We start from the raw sequence: 25,543 nt of genomic DNA on the forward strand, positions 1-25,543 counted from the left end.
TAGATTCAAAAACTTTAGACAAGCAAGAGATTAAAGCTATAGGACGGTAGTTTGAGGGGTTAGAACGGTCACCCTTTTTAGGAACAGGCTGAATGTAGGCGAACTTCCAGCAGGAAGGAAAGGTACAAGTCGATAGACAAAGTTGGAAGAGTTTGGCCAGGCAAGGTGCAAGCACAGAAGCACAGTTTTTGAGAACAATAGGAGGGACCCCATCAGGTCCATAAGCCTTCCGAGGGTTTAGGCCAGCAAGGGCATGGAAAACATCATTACGAAGAATTTTGATTGTAGACATGAAATAGTCAGAGGGAGGAGGAGAGGAGGACAAGCCCAGAATCGTCCAAGGTGGAGTTGTGAGCAAAGGTTTGAGAAAAGAGTTCAGCTTTAGAGACAGAAGAGATGGCAGTGGTGCCATCAGGATGAAATAAAGGAGGAAAGATGAAGAAGTGAAGTTATTTGAGATGTTTTTGGCTAGATGCCAGAAGTCACGAGGAGAGTTTGAGTTTGAAAGATTTTGACATTTCCTATTTATGAAAGAGTGTTTGGCAAGTTGAAGAACAGACTTGGCATGATTCTGGACAGAGATATAAAGTGCATGAGATTCAGGAGATGGAAGGCTCAAGTACCTTTTGTGGGCAACCTCTCTATCATGTATAGCACGAGAACAGGCTGAGTTAAACCAAGGTTTAGAAGGTTTAGGTTGAGAAAAAGAATGAGGAATGTATGCCTCCATGCCAGATACTAACACCTCTGTTATGCATTCAGCACAAAGAGATGGGTCTCTGACACGGAAGCAATAATCATTCCAGGAAAATCAGCATAATACCTCCTCAGGTCCCCCAACTGGCAGAGGCAAACGCCAGAGGCACCTTCGCTTTGGGGGATCCTGTGGAGGGATTGGAAAAATAGGACAAGATACAGAAATGAGATTGTGATCGGAGGAGCCCAACGGAGATGAAAGGGTGACAGCATAAGCAGAAGGGTTAGAGGTGAGGAAGAGATCAAGAATGTTTGGCGTGTCTCCAAGACGGTCAGGAATATGAGTAGAGTGTTGCACCAGTTGCTCTAGGTCATGGAGGATAACAAAGTTGAAGGCTAGTTCACCAGGGTGGTCAGTGAAGGAGAGGAAAGCCAAAGCTGGTGGTGAACATTGAAATCTCCAAGAATGGAAATCTCAGCGAAAGGGTAGAGGGACAGAATGTGTTCCACTTTAGAAGTTAAGTAGTCGAAGAAATTACTATAGTCAGAAGAGTTAGGGGAGAGATAAACAGCACAGATGAATTTAGTTTGAGAGTGACTGTTAAGTCGTAGCCAGATGGTGGAAAATTCGGAAGACTGAAGAGCGTGGGCACGAGAGCAAGTTAAGTCGTTGCGTACATAGATGCAACATCCAGCTTTGGAATGAAAATGAGAATAGAGAAAGAAGGAGGGAACAGAGAAGGGGCTACTGTCAGTTGCCTCAGATAGCTGTGTTTCGGTGAGGAAAAGAAGATGAGGTTTAGTAGAGGAGAGGTGGTGTTCCACAGATTGAAAATTGGATCTAAGACTGCGAATGTTGCAGAAGTTAATGTAGAAAAAGTCTGAGGCGTTTATTTTGAGTCCCATTTTTCTTTTGAATTTTGATTTGGAGTGAAGGGTGTATGTGTGGTAAGTGCATGTAGTTTTATGTGAAGGAGAGCTGTCTTTAGAGGGTAGGCTGTGACTACCCCTTGAGTTGTGAGACACAAAGGGAAACATTCAACGAGATCACAACTAGCTTTAATGGAAGGTTCACAGCACCTCCTGAACTAGTGCTATTTGATCTCACTGGGAGTAAGTTATTGTTTCGGTAGGTGTCTACTACCTCCTCCTTGTAAAACCTGCAGCCTTGCTTTCTAATCTTCCTGCCATGATTTCTAGTCCTACTTCCCTCCTCTAAGGTAAAGAAAGATCTCACATCTATGTAGTTTGTATTTGAGAACAATTTAAATAACTCTATCATATCCCCTCTTATACATCTCTCAAATGAAAACATGTTTAATTCCTTTAATCTATCTCTATACTCCAGGCACTCTAATGCTGGTATCATCCTAGTTGCTCTTCTCTGAACTGCTTCTAACATGTTGATATCCTGCCTATAATGGGGTGACTAGATCTGTATGCAATACTCTAAATGGGGCCTGACATAGGAATTATATAAGCTATTCACCACTTCCTTACTTTTATAACTAACATTTCTATTTATAAATGGCACCTCCACTTTGGGGAATCTTGAGGAGGGATTGGAGAAATAGAATAAGATACAGAAATGAGATTGTGATCATAGGACCTCAACAGAGAAGATAAGGAAACAGCATAAGCTGAGGGATTATTGGTTAGGAAAAGATCAAGAATGTTGGGCATTTCTCCAAGACAGTCAGGGGGTACAAGTAAGATGTTGCACCAGTTGCTCTAGGTCATGGAGGTTAGCAAAGTAGAAGGCTCATTCACTTGGTTGTTCAGTGAAGGGAGAGGAAAGCCAAAGCTGTTAGTGAACATTGAAGTCTCCAAGGATGGATATCTTTGCAAAAGGTTGAGTGACAGAATGTGCTCCACTTCTGAAGTTAAATAGTCAAAGAATTTGCTATAGTCAGAGGAGTTAAGGGAGAGATAGACAGCACAGATAAGTTTTAGTGAGAGAGTGACTATTGAGTCTAAGCCAGATGGTGGAAAACTCCAAAGATTAAAAAATATGGGCACGAGAGCAAGTTAAGTCGTTGCACACATAGACGCAACATCCAGCTTTGGAACGAAAATGAAATTAAAGTAGGAGGAAACAGAGAAGGGGCCATAATTATGCAACTTTTTGCCAAAGTATATTGTGATTGACAGTATGAAAAGCTTTGGAGAAATCAACAAAAATAGATAATATTGATGATTTGTCTTGAAGAGACTTAAAGTATAATAAGTGTTGAAACCTGTTTTGAATCCATATTGAGAATCACTTAAGATATTGTTTTATCCAGATATGATATAAATTTGGTTTTCATTAGAGTTTCAAATATTTTAGAGAAGAAAGATAGGATGGAAAGGATAATAGTAGTTCAAGTAATTTTTGGGAGCGGATTTGTGTATTGAGATGATATATGTATTTTCAGGCTTGATAGGAATTTTCCAGAAGTAGTAGATTAGTTGAATAGTAAAGCAATGAGGTTCGTAATGTATGCTGAATTATGTTTTAGTAAAGTGACAGTAATCTCATCTACATTTGACTTTTTTTTCATTAGAGTATTTATTACATTTATGGTATCAACAGCAGTAGCTAGAGGAACAAACATTGAGGTAGGATAGTTGACTTTTAAGTAGTCAATAGCATTTCTATTAGCCAGTGGTAGAGTATTATTTAGTTTAGTTGCTACTTCACTGAAATGTTCATTAAGGGCTTCTGGAATTTATTGAGGATTACTTTGTTATATTAGAGTAAAGAGAAAGGTAGGAAGAAACTGAGAAAGATGTGGTGCATAGAAGCGAAGATGAACCGAAGCTCTTTTACAAATTTATAAATAGTAAGATGAAGAACAAGGGAACAGTAGAAAAAGTAATTAAAGGATGGAAGATATACCAGACAGAGAAGGAAATGTGTGAAATAATGAAGAAGAGAATTTTACAAAACCAAATAGGATATTGCATTGCCAAGGATTACAGAAATCACAGTGCACAAAGAGGATATTAGAAGATTTTTGAATTATTTGAATGACAGAAAAGGAATGGGGCCAGATGGTGTACCAGGCTGGGTGCTAAAAGAATGTAAAGAGCAACTGTTGGATCCAATTTGGGAAATAATTATAAGTTCAGTAAATGAAGGGAAAGTTCCACTAGAATGGAAGAGAGCCAACACAATACCGATATTTAAAGGAGGAAAGGCAACTGAGCCAGTAATTTACAGACTGGTGTCACTTGCATGTGTTATGGGAAAGTTGTGTGAAATAATTATCTAAGAAAAATGGGTTAAACATCTGGAAAAAGAACAAGTCATATCGAACAAACAATTTGGGTTCAGGAGAAGACAGTTATGTGTAAAATTTATTAAGCTTCTATTCGAGAGTAATAGAAGGACTGGAAAGCAGGGATGGATGGGTGGGCACAGTATACTTGGATAAAAAACAGGCTTTTGATAAAGTCCCTCATGGAAGGCTACTTTGGAAAGAAGAGAACATAGGAGGACTGCGAGGAACTTTGTTAGAATAGGCAAGGGATTATTTGAAGGACAGGGAGAAGAGAACTGTGATAAAATGCATACTCATCTTGGAGTAAAGAAACAAGCAGAGTGCCACAAGGGTCAGTGTTAGCCTCCATTATGTTTCAGATTTATGTAAATGACATTCACAATGGGGTAAACAATTATATTAATCCATTTGCTGATGATGCAGAGCTCCTAAGAGTTATCAAAACCCAGGAGGATTGTTTGCTGTTGCTGTTGCAGGAAGATATAAACAAAATCTAGGAGTGGAGTAAGAAGTGGAAATTGGAGTTCAATACCAAGATATGTCACATAATGGAAGTAGGAAAGAGCAAGAGAAGATGGTATGGAACTATCTGATGGGAGAGGAACAAATTATGAAAACTAAGAGGAAAAAGATCTGGGAGTGATTATATAGGAAAATCTGAACCCAAAAAACACATGAGGAAGATATCTGGATTATCATATAAAATGTTGACTAATATAAGAGTGGCATTTCATTTCATGGACAAAGATATGATAAAAATATCTATCACAAGCATGATACATTCAAAACTGGAATATGCAGCTGTAGTGTGGTCTCTCAGCTCTAAAAAAGAGTAGAATGGATACAGATAATTGCTACAAAGATGGTGCCAAAACTTAAGGACCTAAGATATGAAGAATGGCTGAAGGAAGTGGGACTGCCAACCTTACAAGATACAAGATAAAAGAAAATGAGGAGACCTAATAACAATGTACAAGATGATCAATGGTATTGAAAAGATAGACAAGGAAGACCTGGTTTTGGTGACAGAAGAAGATAGAAGGACATGTAAAGAAGGTTAGGATGAGGCAGTGTGTGAAGGATAGTGGAAAATACAGTTTTCCACATAGAATGGTAGAAAAGTGCAATGTATTGAATGATGAATTTGTTACAGCACATAATATGCATAACTTTAAGGAAGAATTGGATAAATGGAGACATGGTGACAGAACACTATGAGCCTCTCTTGATCCCTGTACAATATAACTAGGTAAACACACACACACACGTGTAGTGTGGACCCCTCATAAAAAGAAACACATAAGGAAGTTGGAGAGACTACAAAAAATGGCTACAAGAATGGTTCCAGAATATGAAGGGATGACATATGAGGAGAGACTAAAGGCTATGGATCTACCAACCCTGGAACAAAGAAGGGAGAGAGGAGATCTGATACAAGTTTATAAATTGATCAACAGAATAGACCAAGTGAATAATGAGAAACTGATCCTGAGAGAAGAATATGATATTCGAAGCCCAAGATCGCATAGTAAAAAGTTGAGAAAAGGAAGATGTCTGAGAGATATTGAAAAATATAGTTTCCCGCAAAGATGTATTGAGACGTGGAACAGTTTAAATGAAGAAGTAGTGTCTGCAACGAGTGTGCATACTTTTAAAGTAAGATTGGATAAGTGTAGATATGGAGACGGGGCCACACGAGCATAAAGCCCAGGCCCTGTAAAACTACAACTAGGTAAATACAACTAGGTAAATACACAGAGAGAGAGAGAGAGAGAGAGAGAGAGAGAGAGGTGGAGTGAGGAGAGGATCTAGGAGGGAGAGATAATATGCGTGACAGTGAGGTGAGGATTCAAGGTCAAACTGTCAGCCACAGCTGTCTGCAGTTAAACATTTGTTTCTTGTCTTCTTTTCTTGATGTATGTCATTCTCATTCTCATCAAATTTATGCCTGTAAGGTTGTAATTATTTCATAAAAATTTAAGAGCTAAGTGACACATGATTCATCTTGATGCCTGGCTATGTATCAAGAGAGAAAAATATTCATAAAGAAATTTAAGTGTAGCCACAAGCATTGAGTGATACATAATTTTTAAGACGTGAATCAGGCTATGACACAAGGGCACAAGACATTTGAAAATGCCATTCTAACAAGAAAGGTATTTGATTATCAAAAAATAAACTACACCATGTGGTAATTTTGAGTCTGAAGGTTTTGGAGAGATAATAATCCCAAAATAAATCCAGCACCATTCTCATTAAGTCCAAGTTGAACTGCCTGCCTTCTTTTTTTTTTGCGTGGGATGGGTGGGATTCATATAAGTCGGACATTCCTGTTTGTCAGACCAGCTGTTCCCCCTTCTAGTCCAAGTTAGCGAGGGTCAACAGCAAGTCCACCAGTGGATCGTATCACAGAGAAGTCATAGATTTTTCACGGTATGGATGCAACCCACCAGTGAACAAATACTTTGAGGTTGCTAGTTCATTTGGGTGTTCTCCCAGATAACACCCTCCTCTTCTTGCTTCACTGGCTTGACAAGCACAGATATGACAACAATTTATTTGTATAGCAGTGCAGGAGTTTTTTTTTTTTACGTCGAGGCCTTTAGTGCCATTCACTTGAAGAATGTTTAGGAAGCGTTGTTCAGCTTCCGTCCATTAGTGGCACAGGAAATTTTATTTATAGTGGTACCCATATTAGGGCCCATATCATCACCCAAGCTCATCTTGGGTGTAACCATTTAGAACCTGGGTATCATGGTGGCATGTAGGTAACTTTAAACCACTCAACAAAATGGCAAAGTGTTTAAGGCGGTACATGGTGGGATTCAAACCTACGTGTGGATGTCTGCCCAATCCCACACTCACCACCTTATCCACTACGCCACCGCTTCCCTCATGCGATTGCCATGCTGGTAATTGCAAGGAACGTGTTAAGGCTGTAAGCACTGAGATGCATGTGCCATATGTTTGATGGAAATTACTTATATGTATATATGAGGCGCTTGGTGACAGAGGGAGCTAAAATGAGGTTAGTATATCATTTTCTTCTCCCAAGCCTCTACTTTCCAGTGGTGTAATTGCCAGAACCATCCGACAACTCCAACATGGTCGAAAATCACGGTAAAGAGAAGGTGTCGCCCGTAGCATAGGTTAGTCTGTCGAGTCACCTCAGGGTCTGTCTGTCTAGTCCCGAGCGCCACATTTTCTCTTATCCCACAGTGAAGCAGGAAGGAAAACTAAGGACCAGTATAGCATTTTCTTCTCCCAAGTCTCTATTTTCTGATCGTGTAACTGCCAACATTATCGACCAACTCCAACAAGGTCGAAAATCGCGGAAAAGAGAAGGTAAATTCGCCCTTAACTTGTGCTGGTCTGTCACATTCCCAGTGAGTCAGGACTGGAAACCAAGCGACCATTCTTCCTGCGTTCTCCCAGTCCAGCCAGTCTCAATCCACACCACACCACGCATCTGTGCATTCTCCTTTTTTTTGTGTTTAATTTATTACCTGCTACGTACCATGGCTTCCACTAGCGGTGAGGGGGATGTGCAGGGGCATACCCTAGTGGAGAAACAAGTGCGTGATCCAAGTGAATGGAAGAAAAACCAGGCAAAAAGGAAACCTAACACCGGTCAAGAGTATGTGAGTAGTGTCACCGCAAAAGTTGTGAAACAGAGGGAAATAGGGGCACCATGTAGGGATGGTTGCTTTGAAAAGATGAGAAGGAATAATATTAAGGCTATTCATGAGTCTTTTTGGGGTTTAGGTGACTTTACTTTGCAAAATGCCTTTATTCAAAAGTTTTGTGTGAAAGGTGTGGTGAAGAGGCGTCGTGTTAAAGTGCATGGTGATCACCCCCCTACTCACTTATTTTACTTATTTACTTACTTTGACATCTCCTACATTAATATTGATGCGTTTGAGGTGAATAACATGTTGCTATTATCTTTATTATTTTTATCGTATTTTTTATCAACGAAATCTCATGTAAACGAAACCTAACCTAATCTAATTTAACTTAACCTAACCTAACCCACAGATAGGAATATAGTGTCTGATATCGTGGAGAGTAATAAAATGTTTGTAATATAGACATCCTAAGTTTTCATTTAAGACCAAATTGAGCTTTCTATCTTAATCCATTCCAGAGCTATCACATTCTGAAAGTCGCAAAACTTTGATTGCGTTTTTCTCCGTTTTTTATTTTTGGCGCTTGGCTCTCTCTGTCACCAAGCGCTTCATATACACAAATTTGCACATTCATATCCTTACAAATGATAATTTACTCCCATTGAGGTCTAACAGCACTAGTTCATGGGGTGCTGCGAACTCTCCATTAAAACCAGTTGTGATATCGATGAATGTTTCTCTTTGTGTCTCACAAATCAAGGGGGCAGTCACAGCCTGCCCTCTAAAGACAATTCTCCTGTTTCTCATAAAACTACATGCACTTACCACACACACCTTCACTTAAGATTCAAAATAAAAAAATGGCGACTCCAAATCCAGCCTCGGAATCCCCTTCTGTGGAAAGGACCACAAATGTCCCCATGTCTGACTGCTGTTTCATTGGTGACACAAAATGTCTCAACACCTCCCTCAACTTTTTCTTCATTAACTTCTGCAATGTTTGTAGTCTTAGATATAATTTTCAATCTGTAGAACACCACTAAACTTCATCTTCTTTTTCTCACTGAAATACAGCTGTCTTAGGCAACTGACAGTAGCCCCTTCTATGTTCCTTCCTATTTTCTATATTCTCATTTTTGCTCCAAAGCTGGATGATGTGTCTATGTACACAACAACTTGACTTACTCTCGTGCCCACACTCTTGAATCTTCCAAGTTTTCTACCATTTAGCTTAGACTCAACAGTCACACTCTAACTAAATTTATCTGTGCTGTCTATCTCTCCCCTAATGCCTCTGACTGTAGTAAATTCTCTTACTATTTAACTTCTAAAGTGGAGCATTCTGTCCCTATACACTTTTGCAGAGATCTCCGTCCTTGGAGATTTCATTGTTCACCACCAGCTTTGGCTTTCCTCACCTTTTACTGACCATCCTAATGGTAGCCTTCAACTTTGCTATCCTCCATGACCTAGAGCAACTGGTGTAACACCCTACCTGTATCCCTAACTGTCTTGGAGATATGCCCAACATTCTTGATCTTTTCCTTACCTCTAATCCTTCAGCTTATGCTGTTACACTATCTTCTCCGTTGGGCTCTTCCAATCACTATCTCATTTCTGTACCTTGTCCTCTTTCTCCAGTCCCTCCTCAGGATCCTCCAAAGCAAAGGTACCTGGCATTTTATGTCTGCCAGATGGGGAGACCTAAGGAGGTATTATGCTAATTTTCCCTGGAATTATTACTGTTTCTGGGTCAGAGACCCATCTCTTTGTGCTGCACGCATAACAGAAGTGGTAGTGTATGGCATGGAGGTGTACATTCTCATTCTTTTTCTCAACCTAAACCTTGGTTTAACACAGCCTGTTCTTGTGATATACTTGATATAGTTGTTGAACACTAAAGGTACTTGAGCCTTCCATCTCCTGGATCTCACACACTTTATATATCTGCCTGGAATCATGCCAAGTCAGTTTGCCAAACATGCCTTCATAGATAGAAATGTGAAAATCGTTCAAACTAACTCTCCTCGCCACTTCTGGAACCTGGCCAAAAAACATCTCTAATAATTTTACTTCTTCATCTTTCCCTTCTTTATTTCATCCTAATGGCACCACTGCCATCTCTTTTGTCTTTAAAGCTGAACTGTTCTCTCTTGGATGATTCTGGGGTTATCTCTCCCTATTCTCTCTCTAACTATTTCATGTCTTCAATCAAAATTCTTTATAATGATGTTTTCCATGCCCTCTGACCTAAACCCTTGTAAAGCTTATGGACCTGATGGGATCCCTCTTATTGTTCTCAAAAACTGTGCTTCTGTGCTTGTACCTTGCTTGGCCAAACTCTTTCAACTATGCCTATCAACTTCTACCTTTCCTTCTTGCTGGAAGTTTGCCTACATTCAGCCTGTTCCTAAAGAGGGTGACCATTCTAATCCCTCAAATAACCATCCTATAGCTTTAATCTCTTGCTTGCCTAAACTTTTTGAATCTATCTTCACTAGTAAGATACTTAAACATCTGTCACTTCACAGCCTTCTATCTGATCGCCAGTATGGCTTCCGTCAAGGTCGCTCTACTGGTGAACTTCTGGCATTCCTTACTGAGTCTTGGTCATCCTTGTTTTAAAGATTTCAGTGAAACTTTTGCTGTTGCTTTAGACATATCAAAAGCTTTTGATAGAGTCTGGCACAAAGCTTTGATTTAAAAAATGCCCTCCTACAGTTTCTATCCTTCTCTCTGCAACATTATCTCAAGTTTCCTTTCTGACCGTTCTGTTGCAGCTCTGGTAGATGGCCACTATTCTTCTCCTAAATCTATTAACAGTGGTTTTCCTCAGGGTTCTGCCCTATAACCCGCTCTCATTCTATTATTCATCAACAACCTTCTTAACCAAACTTCTTGCCCTATCCACTCCTACACTGATGATACCACCCTACATCTTTCCACGTCCTTTTAGAGAACGACCAACCCTTCAGGAAGTCAACAGATCACACAGGGACGCCACAGAATGCCTGACTTCTGATCTTTCTAAGATTTCTGATTGGGGCAGAGAAATTAAGTAATGTTCAATGCCTCAAAAATTCAATTCCTCCATCTATCAACTCAACACAATCTTCCAGACAACTATCCCCTCTTCTTCAATGACACTTAACTGTCTCCCTCTTTCACACTAAATATCCTCGGTCTGTCCTTTACTTATAATCTTAACTGGAAATTTCACATCTCATCTCTTGCTAAAACAGCTTGTATTAAATTAGGCATTCTGCAGCATCTCCACCAGTTTTCTCGCCCCTCCAACTGCCAACTCTGTACAAGGGCCTTATCCATCCTTGTATGGAGTACTCTTTGCATGTTCGGGGGGGTTTCACTCATACGGCTGTATTAGATAAGGTGGAATCAAAAGTTTTTTGTCTCATCAACCTCCCTCCTCTGACTGACTGTTTTTGGCCTCTTTCTCACTGCCAAAATGTTGCATCTTTTATTATCTTTTATCGCTATTTTCATGCTTACTGTTCTACTGATCTTGCTAACTGCATGCCTTCCCTCCTGCGGCCTTGCTACACAAGGCTTTCTTCTTCCTCTCATCCCTATTCTATCCAACTCTCTAATACAAGAATCAACCAGTATTCTCAATCATTCATACTTTTCACTGGTAAACTCTGGAACTCCCTACCTACTTCTGTATTTCCATCTTCTTACGACTTAACTTCTTGTAAGAGAGAGGTGCCAAGACATTTGTCCCAGGATTTTGAATAATTCTTTTGAATATTTTATGGAGACTGCAATTCCAGTGGGCCTCTTTTTTTCAATATTTTTTTTTATCATAGCAGTTCTCCCTCTTATATGAAAAAAAAGTTGTCACTTTACAGTACATTAATTATAATAAGTTTTATATATTATATATATATATATATATATATATATATATATATATATATATATATATATATATATATATATATATATATATATATTGTAGAATGTGCTTTATGTGCGTTTGTAATATTATGGTAGCAGAATATGCTTTATATGTGTGTTTTAAGTTATTTTGATCACTTTGAATAATCTAACATAACTTTTAACAAATGTAACCAAGTATAAATATAACCAAATATCTGCATTCCTACAAGTTCCACTTGGGGTAGATACAAAAACTTTGCTTTGGTGAAATCCTGAGTCACCTGTATCATCAAGATATATCATCATCAAGACATTTTATTGCCACTTTAAACTTTCTTATATGTATATGTGTGAAGCTGGGGAAGGAAATAATCCAAAAAAATAAATAAATAAAAGGAAGTGGGATTATACTGGACCGGACCATTAGATTCATAGAAACTATAAATGGCCATTTTAATGGTAGTTCCAGGATAATCTGGATTATAACACTTAAAACATGCCTTTGTAATATAATTGCATTTAAAACTGGGACTTCACTGTTTAGGGACATTTGTCTGAATGAATGATGCACAGTCAGCTGCAGTTTGAGAGATGAACTGTGGCTTTGACAATCAGTGACTGCCCTTGAGAATGCCTGGTGACTTTCTCTCTCTCTCTCTTAACAGCATGTCCAAGAATTAATGGAATCCTGGAAGGTGCATTTTGACAAGTGTGATTTGATTTTCTACCATGCCAAGCACCACAATAGGGCCACACTTTTTGGTGGGAAAAAGCCAATTCTTTTGAAGAATGATGAAAGGCTCAGAGGGATTCCATTCTCAACAAGGAGAGCAAAATTTTCAGAAGTAAAGAGAATTTTTGGTCTTTTGTCAGAGGTTGTTGTTCATGGTGAGTATTACATCATCTTGACATTATTTTGCATTGCTTGTGATTATGTTCGTCTTGAAACATATTTGTTCATGAGTTTATATTTTTTATCAGCTAATTAACTGATTGATTTTTTCTTTCCTTTTTTTTCTTTCAAGAAAAGAGAGCTGGACAAGGGCAACTTAAAAATAAAAACAAGTAAAGAAATAAAAGAAATAAGCCCACTTAGTTGATAGTTCCCATGCAGATCCAAGAGAGTTAGCCTAAAGAAATATATGAATGTCTTGAAACCTCTCTTACTTATCTGTTTATTTATGTATTTATTTGAATAGCTTGTTCAGACTTTGGAAAAGAATACTTGATATGATTTGTTGCTTTTATGATTTGTTGCCAAACTTGCACTTGAAAGTATTTCATATAACAGGTAAAGAAGAGGAGTTCAATACTATGGTAAGAGAATCAAATCTTGGAGAAAAGCAGACAAGCCCAAAGAAGAAAAAAGAAAGGAAACCAAATAATGCAAGAAATACAGAAAGGAAATTGAAGACTGAAAAAAATGCTCCAGATCTTGCTGGTGATGACTCAAGCTCCGAATCAGCACCAGGCAGTAGTGAGGAGATGGAACTTGTCACTCAGATGAAAACATTCTCCACTACTGATCTTGGGGGATGCCACTTATCTATGAAGTCCAAGCTGGGTGCCAGAAGAGGAAATGAAAGCAAATCAAAAAAACAAGCTGCTAACAAGAGTAAAGAAGTCAAAAAAGGTATATGAGGTTGGAAAGCATAGTACTAAAAATCTTGTTCCATGCACTTTTTATACTGATTTTCCACTGATATACTTAATGGAAGGTGTAAAGCCTCATGGGAAATTAAACTTTATGCCTTCTTCCCATGTCCTTTAAGTCATCTTTTGTTACAGATGAGAGGTACAAGTTTTCTTAAAGATCTCTGAAACAAAGCAATAGATGAGTAGAAATTAGTTTGGGTGAACTATTTGTGGCCCATTTTCAGAAGCATTTTGTTCTATTTACAAAAGCCATGGAGATGATTAGCAAAGTTCTCAAGAGTTTTCTCATGTATTTAATCTATTCACTCCGGACAAGAGAAAATGGCTCTTGGCACCATATCAGGGTGGGGAAATATCTGACTGCAGAGGCAGCTCGCTCTCTCTCTCTCTCTCTCTCTCTCTCTCTCTCTCTCTCTCTCTCTCTCTCTCTCTCTCTCTCTCTCTCTCTCTCTCTCTCTCACGGATATAATGATAATGGTAAGTGAATTTTCATGATAGATATGTACAATGAGAAATAAACCCACTCAAATTTTTGAAAAACAAATTTGTCTGCCTTCTCAAAGCCATCTTCTGAAGATGTCAAATGAGAGAAAACATTAATTTTTATGGTAAACTAATCTATTGGTACCATAAGAAAATAAAATAATTATTTCCAGCATGGCACATCAGTACTTATTCTGATATAAGAGAATCATACACCTTTATAAGAATGGTGAAAGTCAAGTATGCCATTGTATCATATACAAATTACATTCTGGGAGATCGCAAACCGGGCGTCAAAGACGTATGAGATACGTCGGCGAGCTTCTTCGTGTTTTCGGAGGTATTGCGTCCTCAAAACCTACCAGTATACTGCCATCATGCACTGTAGACATTGCTCATGCTGCCTCCTCGTCTCTGCTAACATGAATGCTTCCTGTATTTATTTATTACATATATGAACTTTAGCAGTTTCTGCTGCCTTCAGCTCGGTGTAGCAGTAAACTGACGCCTCAACTCCACTAATATGAACGCAGCGTAACTTCCATTACTTACTCTCACCAATTCAGATGTTTTTGGTAACTGTTATGTTGTGGTAGTGAAAACTTTGTATCACATAAATAAGAATTTTTCAATCGCTTTGTTATAAGAAAAAACAAGTACATATTACTCTGAAAATATTTGCACATGAAGGCAACACTCCTCGCGATATCTCGTGTCTATTTTTAGCCACAAACACTCCCAATCAGCAAAACATGACATGTTGTTTTTCTTTCAACTCAGGAACGATATTTTGCATGTGTCCAACTCGGGATCGACTGGTGAGAAACGAGGAAGCGAATAAACTATAATCACAAAAGGCTTTGCTAAGTCGCTAACCTTAGCGCAAAACATCTCGCACCAATTAATACCACTTCCAGTCAGTTCTGGGAGGAATGACTGTCATTTTCATTTGTTTCACATCATTTAAGACTGGTTTAGCAAAAAAAAAAAAAAATCCATGATGTGGCCAGCACTGGCAAAATCACAAAGTCTCAGATCTGCTGACGCTGTATGGGTTAATACAGAAATCCTATTAAGAACTATAAAAGCATTTTTTATAAACCAGTGTTAGTTCAACTAGATCTCTTTAAATTTGGCAAGTGATGGCAAAATCTTTCAGAATGTAGTCATACATGTGATGAATAATATGAAATAACAAGTTCATAATCATCATTGCTACTGTGAAAGATTTCATATATCAATACATATGAATGAAGAGTAGCTGCGGTGGCGAGTGGACGTGTTGTGTGTGTGCTCCGTTTTTGGCTTTGGTTTTTATAGTTAGCGAGTGGTGTTTGTGCTTGGTGTCTGTGTGTGGTGCTTTTGAGTGTTAGTGAAGTGAACGTGTGTACTGCAAGTGTTACATTAGAGTGAAATAGTGGTTAGAATCACTGTTTGTGAGTTAAAAGTATTTTGGTAGAGTTGACCTTGAAAGAGGATTAGTTGACCTCACTTAGGCCCCCCCACCACCGCGGTTCCCCCACCCCGCCGTCACCAAGTATTTTTATTTGTTTCTGAGTTAACAGATTGTTAATTAGTATGGCGGTAGCTACTGAGGTATATCAGAGTGTGATTGAGTGCGTGAAAGAGAGTGTTGAGATGGGATTGGGAGAGTTTGTTGTGTGTGAGATGTGTGGGCATGACAGGAAGGTCGTTGACTTTTCTGAGTGTATGGTGTGTAGGCTCAAGAGCGAGAATTTAGTTCTTTCTCTTGAGCACCGAGAATTGCGAGAGGAAATGAGAAAGCTAAGTGAGGGGAAAAGTGCGAACGAAGTTCTCATCTTTGAGTTGAAGGAGGAGGTTAAGAGGCTTGGGAGGCAGTGGAAAAAATTAGGCAGGAGATCAGTGTTAGGCCGAAGGTTGGACCTTCTGAGGGCGACAGGGTGGCTTGGCCCTCTGTCGGGAAGAGCAGAGTGGGGAAGAGGGAGCAGGCGAGCCAGACTGGGAAAGATAGTAGTCAGGATGGGCAGAGATGGCAGGTTGCGAGGGAAGGAAAGCGGATGCAGTTAGGGAGGATAGGACTAAACCTGTTGAGTGTGAAAATAGGTTCGGTTTGTTGGAGGGGAGGGGAGAGTGAGAGTGAGAGGAGTGAATGAAGTGGTTGTGGTGAGTGAAAGGAGAAAGAAGGGGTAGAGGAGAGGAGGAGGAGGGTTGTGCCTAGCACATCTCAGGTGTGTGTGGTGGGTGACTCTCAGGTTAGGTATTTACATAGCACTTTCTGTGGGAAAGACAGGGATAGGAGGACGAACGTGTGTATGCCTGGTGCAGGTGTGAAGGCAGTGAGTGAGGAGGTGCAGAAGAGGGTTGGGGGGATGGAGAGGGAGGGTGTAGTAGTTTTGCACGTAGGTGGGAACAATGTCAGAGCAGGTGGGTCGGAGGAGTTAGTGGCAAGATTTCGGGAAATGTTAGGCAAGATAAGGGAGAGTGGTAGGAGGTGTGTAGTGTCAGGAATCTTGCCTCGTGTGTATGTTAGCAGGAATGGTTGTCTAGAGCCATTGGTGTGAATGATCGGGTAAAAGGGATGTGTAAGGATGTGGGTGTCAGCTTTGTGGATGTATGGGATAGGTTCTATGGGCGAAGGGATTTGTATGCTAGGGATGGTGTGCATCTGAGTAGGAAGGGTGTGGATGTGCTGAGTGGATGTCTGGAGGGGAGTTGGGATGGAGTGTAGGGGGTGAGGTAGCAAATGCATTCCAGAAGAAAGATGCTAGACATAAATTAGATAGGATAAACAGAGATAGTGAAAAGATTAGGAAAGATTTCCAGGTGCAAATAGGAGAGAATAAGATTAGGATTCCAAATAAGGAGACAGCATCTAGGAAGGTAGCAGGACTTAAATGTTTTTATGTAAATGCCAGGAGTCTTAGGAACAAGAAGGATGAGTTATCTAGTTATATAGTTGAGGAGGACTTAGATGTTGTATGTGTCACAGAGGCATGGGTAAATGAGGAAAAGTTTAGGGAAAATAGGAAAGAATATGAAGTAGATGGATACATTATGTATTTACACCAGAGAATTGGTAGGATAGGTGGAGGAGTAGTTATTTATGTAAAAAAATCCTTCATTTCCAGTCAGGTTAATGGTATTAAGGTAGATAACAGAGTAGAGTCCTTATGGCTGGATGTTAGAGTAAACAAAATTAAGGTTATTAGAGTAGGAGCTTTTTATAGACCACCTAACCAGTCAGCAGATGTAGACAACCTTATGGTAGATGAGATAAATAAGGGGTGCACTAGTCAGACAATTATCTTAGGGGATTTTAATCTTAAGTCAGTAAACTGGGAGAGGATGGTAGGAGATGCTAGTGAAAATAAGTTTATGGAAAGTTTTCAGGATAACTATTTAGTGCAGATGGTAGATAAACCTACTAGGGGGAGGAAGGTTTTAGACATAGTACTAACAAATATTGAGCATTGTTTAAAGGAAGTTGAGGTAGGAGAGACTTTATCAAACAGTGACCATCATATAATTAGATTTATCATTAATTCCAGTAGGGATAATATAGTGAATAAGACTAGAGTCCCAAACTATCAGAAAGGCAATTATGGTAGGTTACGTCAGTTATTAGGAGAGGTAAACTGGGAAGATAGTTTTGGAAATAAAACTGCACAGGAGATGTGGGATATTTTTAAGGTTGTAGTAAAGGGTATAGTGATGCAGTGTATCCCTTACAAAGATATAAGGCAGAGAAACAGGAAGCCATTATGGTGGACTCATGAGATAGGTAACCAGATCAGAGAGAAGAAGAGGGCATATAGAGAGTTGCAGAAAAGTGGGAAGATGTAGATTTGATTAGGTACAGACAGGTCAGAGATGATTTGAGTAAGGTTATAAAAAAAGTAAAAGGCAGGCAGAGATAAAACTAGCTAGAGCTGGGAGTAAAGATCCCAAAAATTATATAGTTATTACAAGGTCAGTGATAAAAGAAATAAGGATAGGATTGGACCACTCAGAAAAGATGGTGTAGTAGTGGATCAAAATGAAGACATAGTAGAATTATTGAATGAACAATTTTCTTCAGTATTTACTAGGAAAGAATAGGAAATCCTGTTACAAACAGTGCGACGAGTAGTTTAAGAGCTTTAGAAAATATTGATATAAAACCGGGAATTATTAGGAAATTTATTCTTGAACTAGATGATAGGAAAGCTAGTGGTCCTGATGAGCTACATGCCAGAGTACTTAGGGAGGGTGTAGACAGTATTTCTGAAGCACTTAAGTTAATCTTTGAAAGATCACTTAGGTTTGCTGAGATACCTCAGGACTGGAAGTTAGCTAATGTTACTCCAATATTTAAAAAAGGTAGGAAGGATGATGCGAATAATTATAGACCGATCAGTTTAACTAGTATAGTATGTAAGATACTAGAGAAAATCATTAAGGGTAGTATTTGGGAGCATTTAAATGAGAATAGATTAATTAGAGATACCCAACATGGCTTTAGATCAGGGAGGTCCTGTCTTACAAATTTGCTCGATATCTTAGAATATATTACCAAGGAGTTAGATGATGGAAATAGCATAGATGTTATATATCTAGATTTTAGCAAAGCGTTTGATAAGGTACCGCATAGGAGGCTAGTGTACAAATTGAGACTACATGGGATAGGGGTAGGTTAGTTGATTGGATTAGTGAATGGCTTTCTGATAGGAAACAGAGAGTAGTATTAAATGGGGCAATGTCTGAGTGGAAGGAAGTGGTTAGTGGGTACCCCAAGGATCAGTGCTAGGACCTCTTCTTTTCTTGGTGTACATTAACGATTTAGATATAGGAATTAGTAGCAAAGTATCAAAGTTTGCAGATGATACTAAGATAGCATGTGCAGTACAGGATGAAAAGGACAATTACAGAATACAACGAGACCTGGACAGGCTGATAGCATGGGCAGACAGGTGGCAGATGGAGTTTAATTCTAAAAGTGTCAGGTTATGCATTTAGGTAAAGACAACACAAACTTTAGCTATGAGATGGAGGGATGTTGGCTAGAGGCAGTAGAGGAAGGAAAGGATTTAGGAGTAGTGATAGACAGGACTATGAAATTTTCAAAGCAATGTTTAGAAGCAAGAAATAGGGCAAATAGGATCCTGGGTTTTATAAATAGAAATGTTAGTTATAAAAGTAAGGAAGTGGTGCATAGCTTATATAATTCCTATGTTAGGCCCCATTTAGAGTATTGCATACAGGCCTGGTCACCCCACTATAGGCAGGATATCAACATGTTAGAAGCAGTTCAGAGAAGAGCAACTAGGATGATACCAGCATTAAAGTACCTGGAGTATAGAGATAGATTAAAGGAATTAAACATGTTTTCATTTGAGAGGATATGTATAAGAGGGGATATGATAGAGTTATTTAAAATGTTCTCAGATACAAACTACATAGATGTGAGATCTTTTTTTACCTTAGAGGAGGGAAATAGGACTAGAAATCATGGCAGGAAGATTAGAAAGCAAGGCTGCAGGTTAGATATAAGAAAATATTTCTTTAGTCATAGGGTGGTAGAGTTCTGGAATGCATTGCCAGAGATGGTTGTAAATAGCACTAGTTTGACAATGTTTAAAAACAGATTAGATAAGCACTTAAATTTATTAGATTTATAATTATGTATAGCACTGCATGATAGTTTTTATAAGAAATTTACTATAGTTAAACAAGACATGATCCCCATGTATGGGGACCACAAATTGTAGAGGATTTCGCTGCAGGACTTAGCCCTGTTAATGGGCCAAATATTTAGAATTAGTATATAATGTATGGTGTACTTGTAAGTGTATCTTTAAGTACTGATGACGAGGTCGCTGTGCGACTGATACAGGATAACCTAGATGGGCCCTGGTGGCCCTTTGTTATCCTATTATTTATGTTATGTTATATGTTATGTTATGATAGCTGGGTGGTTGCATTATATTAGCCTCTTTGTAGTAGCTGTTGGACTACTTTATTTAATTTTTTTTTGTATAAACAATCAGTGCCAAATGACTGTAGAAGTCCTGCAGAAATGAGTGTCACATTCTGCAAACTGGCATCTTGCTCCTTCTCAGTCTAAAAAAATTCACTGGGATTTTTTTGTCTTATTTATTCATTTATTTATTTATTTTTACTTATTGATTTTTTTGGAAGCACATCAGCCTTGTCTTCTTTTAAGAGGGAGGTATCGAGGCATTTGCTCCCCTAATTCTGGCTGACGGTTTTGGCACTTTTTCTACTCTTTGGAGAGCCAGCGCTTAAGTGGGCTTTTTCTAACTTTCTTTTTTTTTTGCCCTTGTCTGGCCCTCTTCCCTACGTAAAAAAAAAAAAAAAAAAAAAAAAAAAAAGCCAAGGGCAACAAAAATTGCAATGAAAAAGGCACAATGAGTTGCCCAGCCCATATAAAGATAAAAACATGAGTCACAGCTGGAGGATATTTCTCTCAAAACCTTCTTGAAGGAATAGGAAAATGGAAATGCAGAGGTAGGATTGAGATTATTGGTTAATCCTTACATCAGAGAAGTGGACAGAATAGGTGTAAAAAAAATAAGAATAAAGTTAAAAGCTTAATTTTAATTGTATTAAAATTAAAAAGGATAGAAAAGTCTAATGTTTGATTATAGACCTGTCAACTTAATTAGGGAAATCAATGGAATCAATAATAATAAAGAACATTAAGAAGCTTCTAGGCAGACATAACTTGATAAATCACTTTCAGTATGGTTTTATGAAGGGAAAGTCATGCTTTACAAATTTTTTTGAATTATTAGTAAAGTTTATGAATTGGCAGTTAATGATGATAGTTACAACATCCTATACAATGGAGACTCAATACTCGATTATCTAAAATCTAAATAGTCAAACTTTTCAATACTCGAACGCAAAAGTTCGATTTGATACTCGAAAAATATTTGATCGTCAAATGGCCACACATGTGATTGTAAACAAAGGCTCCTTGGCCTCTCTCTCTCTCCTCCTTCTGCCAGTTGTGCTGTCGCGGTCATCAGAATAACATTCTTGTGCATTCTGTCTGTAGTTTTTCATTTATAAACCTACATTAACACCAAAGGTTTATCAGTGGTGAAAAACTGCTGCACATTTAATCATATACAAGGCTCAGTCTTCTCCTTTCTTACAACTGCCACTGTCTTGTTTTGATATTGTGTTACTGGTAATACCGGTATACCGGATGTTAGTGCGTATCCCTAGTCCTGCAGCAGTCTTGAGAAAAACAACATTCTTCTGTGCTCTTGGTAGTTTTTCATTTAGAAACTTACAATGGCACCAGAGGCTTATTTGTGGTGAAAAAAGGAATCTGGTGAGAGTGCAAGTGTTAGTGAGCCACAGCCCTCTACTAGTTGGTTCACAGGAATCACACCTGGAGAAAAGACAAAGACGTTTTCATGGATGGTGACTCATCCTCCTACAACCTCCGTCCTCCTCTTCTAAGTTATATATCACTAGTCTTCATTTACAGTATGTACAAATCAAAACTGTAGAAAGAAAATACATTGAGATTTTTATAAACTTCAGGTTTTGCTAGGATGAGAACAAATTATCTGATTTATAGGCATCAATAGTCAAACTTTTTAATACTCGAATAGCCATTTAGAATGAATTAAGCTCGAGTATTGAGACTCTTCAGAAAGGTTAGGGAGCACAGGATAGAAGAGAAAATATTAGGTTGGTTAAGGTTGTAGTTATGCGATAAGTGACAGAGATGTTATAAATAGCTTTAATTCCAAGTGAGGTCAAATACTACATTGATGGCATATAGGATGCATGTTTTTCCAAAAATTTTGGCTAAGAATATTGCCCTGCATCTAATATCAATAGTCAAGACCTTCCATAGGCTTATCATATCCTTGACGCTCATTAATCTAGTTTCCAATCAGTACATCTACCTGTCGTAACAGCTGCTTTTATTATTATTACCAGTATTATTAGTTTAAAAAAAAATTATGAAAATAAAAGCAGTCTAACCTGTGAGCCTATGATGCATGTTTATAAATATCTGCTGATATGATTGGACTTAACATAACATAACATAACATAAATAATAGGATAACAAAGGGCCACCAGGACCCATCTAGGTTATCCTGTATCAGTCGCAGCGACTCGTCATCAGTACTTAAAGATACACTTACAAGTACACAATACATTATATACTAATTCTAAATATTTGGCTATTAACAGGGCCATCTGATGGTGAGGAGTAACAGCAAGTCATGATCATAAGAAAACACATCAACACCCTCACCATTATAGCTATGGTAGCAGGAGAAAAAAGTTAGAGCTACACAATCTCCTACAAACTACTACATTATAAGTGGTAGATTATGCCAAGGAGCATAGGAATAGAGCGACAGCAAGGGCTTTTAGATCACCACCTACAGAAAAAAAAATGTGTCTGGTGACAGAAAGACCAACTCAAGAGTACAAGGAAAGAAAAATGTTCTGCTTGTGTAATGTGCTGCTAGATTGCTTTCAACAGCATCATTATTTTTTTTATGGAAGAGGGAAACTAGCCAAGGACAAAAAAGAAAAATTTAAAGGTCCACATAAAACTTTTTTTCCTGAATCTGACTTGAAATGGGGATGTGTCTCATATGCCCAGGTATCTAATATCCCATCAAATACAGTAATTAGTGGGTGCCACATGGATTAGTTTTAGAGCCACTGTCGTTTTTAATATATATCAATGATTTGGATAGTGGAATTAGTAGTAATATTAGTGTACTGAACCTTCCTGAGGCTCAGTCTCTTGTACTGGGCCTAAGTGAGGCTTAGGCCTAGTAAGAAAAGAAAAGAAAGATGTAACGAATCCAAGGGGGAGGGATGAACACGCAAGACTTAACAAAAATAGACACTTTAATTCACCAATGATTCATCACAGTCATGTAACTTCCTATCTATCCTACCTATGTTATGGGAGACCTATGGAGGGGGAAACCGTGGGTAACTCAGCTATAGGCGAGGAGGCGTGAGGGTGCATGTGGTGGCGTCCCGAGAGGTAAAAATGGCGACCCGTCCTCGCGTCCTGCTTCTCTCTCTCTCTCTCTCTCTCTCTCTCTCTCTCTCTCTCTCTCTCTCTCTCTCTCTCTCTCTCTCTCTCTCTCTCTCTCTCTCTCTCTCTCTCTCTCTCTCTCTCTCTCTCTCTCTCTCTCTCTCTCTCTCTCTCTCTCTCTCTCTCTCTCTCTCTCTCTCTCTCTCTCTCTCTCTCTCTCTCTCTGTCTCTCTGCCGGGTTTGGCCTGCTGTGGTGGAAGTGGCAGAGAGTTCCACAGGGGTGGTGCTGTAACCATAAGAATGATCTCATGAGTTGTTCTTGTCAGACCACGTGGTGTATTGCAGCTCCTCCTGGAGATGGTTGGAGAGTGGACCTCAAGACGAGAGTGGGTGATGGTCTGGGATGACGCCACCATGCTCCTCGCCTTATAAGACGGCGGCCATGATAACTGCGCACGCAGCCACACGTCATCCCTCTTCTCCCCCCTACAGGGACTCCCTATATAAGAATTCCTAGCTACATCTATGAAGAGAAGATGAGGATTTGGACTGAATAAATACCCTAATATTGGGTAATAATCCCAACCCAGTACTGCTACTCGGTACTCGTCTTCTCTTTTACAAAAAAAAGTAACACACATAACAATCCACGTAATCGCGATGCACCAACGTAAGCACACATAACCATTTAGAGCTCTTTCCCCTATTTACAGTGTCCAGGGTATCTGTGGTATGACTGACCTCTGTTTCAACATTTCACACTTTACAACTTTCCACTTAGTGCGAGACCTTGACGTCTCTACCGGTCCGGCAGGACCTGACCTCCCAGTTGGTGTTGCGACTCCAACTTCCCATCAGTCCAGGCGTACAAGGGCGGAGTAGAGAGGCCGACGTAGTCCTCTCCAAGGCCTTATTCTGTGGGGACTGGATTCAGGAGGCCCCTCCTCCTGAACATTCCAGCCACCCCCACCAGTGGCGGTCTCCTTCCCCAGCAGCGGGTGTGATGTAGCTGCAAAAGAAGTATAGGGCAGTCACAAGATTCCAATGTCCCTAGGGATCTATACACTTAGTATTCTTCTATAAATCTCCTCACTGGCCGTCTCTCACGAGTCGGTCTGGGGTCCTCTACCTCATTGTCTTCTTCCTCCTCATCGAAAGGCACTACAATTTCTTCCATGTCTACCACGTACCCTTCATCGGTTACATATTTTCTCACTCGGTTAGCTGCTCTATGGAGTATTTTGCCATTGAACACATTTTCCACTTCATATGACACTCCAACTAAATTCATCTTTTTAACCTTATACGGTCCAATCCACTTGAGACCAAGTTTTCTATCAGCTGACGAACCAAACTGTTCCCTTTTTACCCACACCAAATCATCTACCTCGACTCTTTGGTCCTTCCGGCCAATGTTCGCTCTAGCTAACCACTTCCTGCTATTTGCACGGGATGATTGTCTCACTGCCTCCAAGGCTGTATTAATGTCTATTTCATAGTCCACCTGGGGCAAAGTAGTTCCCACATAGCGAGGAGCATGGCGCCGGAAGAAAGGAAATAGGGCTGTTCGCCAGTGGTCTCGTGTACAGCCGCATTAAGGATCTGCTGACACTGCATGAGGCACTCGGACCACCTGTGCAGTTGTCCTTTCCCGAGAGACGCTAGCACTGACTTCATGGTTCGATGTAACCGTTCGGTGATAGAGTTCCCACTTGGATGGTATGGGGTGGAAAACACCATCTCTATCCCATGCGTACGACAGAGTTCTGTCAACAATTGTGAGTGGAACTTGCACGCATTGTCAGCTAAGAGTACCTTTGGTACCCCATAGTCTCCCAAGTAACTCTTAATAACCCTAACTACCTCCTCAGCGTGTCTGGACCGTAACTTCACCAACTTTACAAATCTTGAAAAGTGATCTATGATGGTTAATACGTACTTATAACCTCCTCTGGCTGGAGTCATTTCAGTAATATCGATAGTAATTCTTTCCAAAGGTTGATTTACAGGAGGCAATCCCTGGTACGTCTTTTGTAAAGCTGGTGCAGTTTTACATTGTTGACAAATTATACATTCTCTGATAAATTTCTTTATGTCTGATCTTTGATTTGGCCAGTAAAAATATTCTTCAGCTTTTAACATGGTTTTTAGTTGTCCTAAATGTCCAGGCTCTTTTTCATGGGCCAATACAATAGCTTGTTTCTTTAATGTCTGTGGTACAACCAATAAATATAGGATGGTTCCATCTTTCTTTTGTTTGGAGTAATATAACACTCCATCGTGAACAATAAACTTATTCAAAATGACAGGGGAGTATCTGGCACGTGGTATTCTTCCTCCTTCTAAATATTCCTTCATCTCTCTCCATCTAGGTTCTGCTATCTGAGCTTGAATGAATTCATCGGTGGTCAAACCTAGAAATGAATCTTGACCTATCACATTTACTACCTGAACAGGGCGACTCAGTTGGTCGGCCACTACATTCTTCCTGCCTGCTTTGTACTCTATTTTAAACTGAAAATCACGCATCTCCAGAATCCATCTGTTCATACGTGGAGATTTTGTTCGTTGGCGAAAGACTGAGACTAGTGGCTGATGGTCAGTTCGAATTAAAACTCGGACACCCCATAGATAATGGTGGAATTTTCTGCATGCTAGTACTACAGCTAACGCTTCCCAATCTGTTGTTGAATATCGAGTCTCCACTGGTCTAAGCTTCTTCGAAAAATATCCTATGACATTTGGTTCTTTCCCATGATACTGCATCAACACTGCCCCTACATGTGTGGCACTACTATCCGTCTCGAGGACAAACTCGAGATTGAGATCGGCTTTCCCTAGTACTGGAGAGTGTATTAGTTTCTCCTTCAGCGTTTCAAAAGCTTTCTGGCATTCACCTG

The 25,543-nt window shown here is 39.4% G+C and overlaps 1 protein-coding gene across 16 annotated transcripts in view; it reads left to right on the forward strand.

The window, feature by feature from the left end:
• LOC123507349 (ankyrin repeat and zinc finger domain-containing protein 1-like) overlaps positions 1–25,543 on the forward strand; it is a 360,722-nt gene that overhangs the window by 196,845 nt on the left and 138,334 nt on the right. For all 16 annotated transcript variants that reach the window (XM_045260133.1, XM_045260125.1, XM_045260121.1 and 13 more), the window contains 2 exons: positions 12,157–12,379; positions 12,783–13,124. In XM_045260133.1, the coding sequence (XP_045116068.1) occupies positions 12,157–12,379; positions 12,783–13,124 (565 nt within the window). The remainder of the gene's footprint in view (positions 1–12,156; positions 12,380–12,782; positions 13,125–25,543) is intronic.

This window comes from Portunus trituberculatus, chromosome 22, assembly GCF_017591435.1.
Source record: "Portunus trituberculatus isolate SZX2019 chromosome 22, ASM1759143v1, whole genome shotgun sequence".
NCBI lineage: Eukaryota > Metazoa > Arthropoda > Malacostraca > Decapoda > Portunidae > Portunus > Portunus trituberculatus.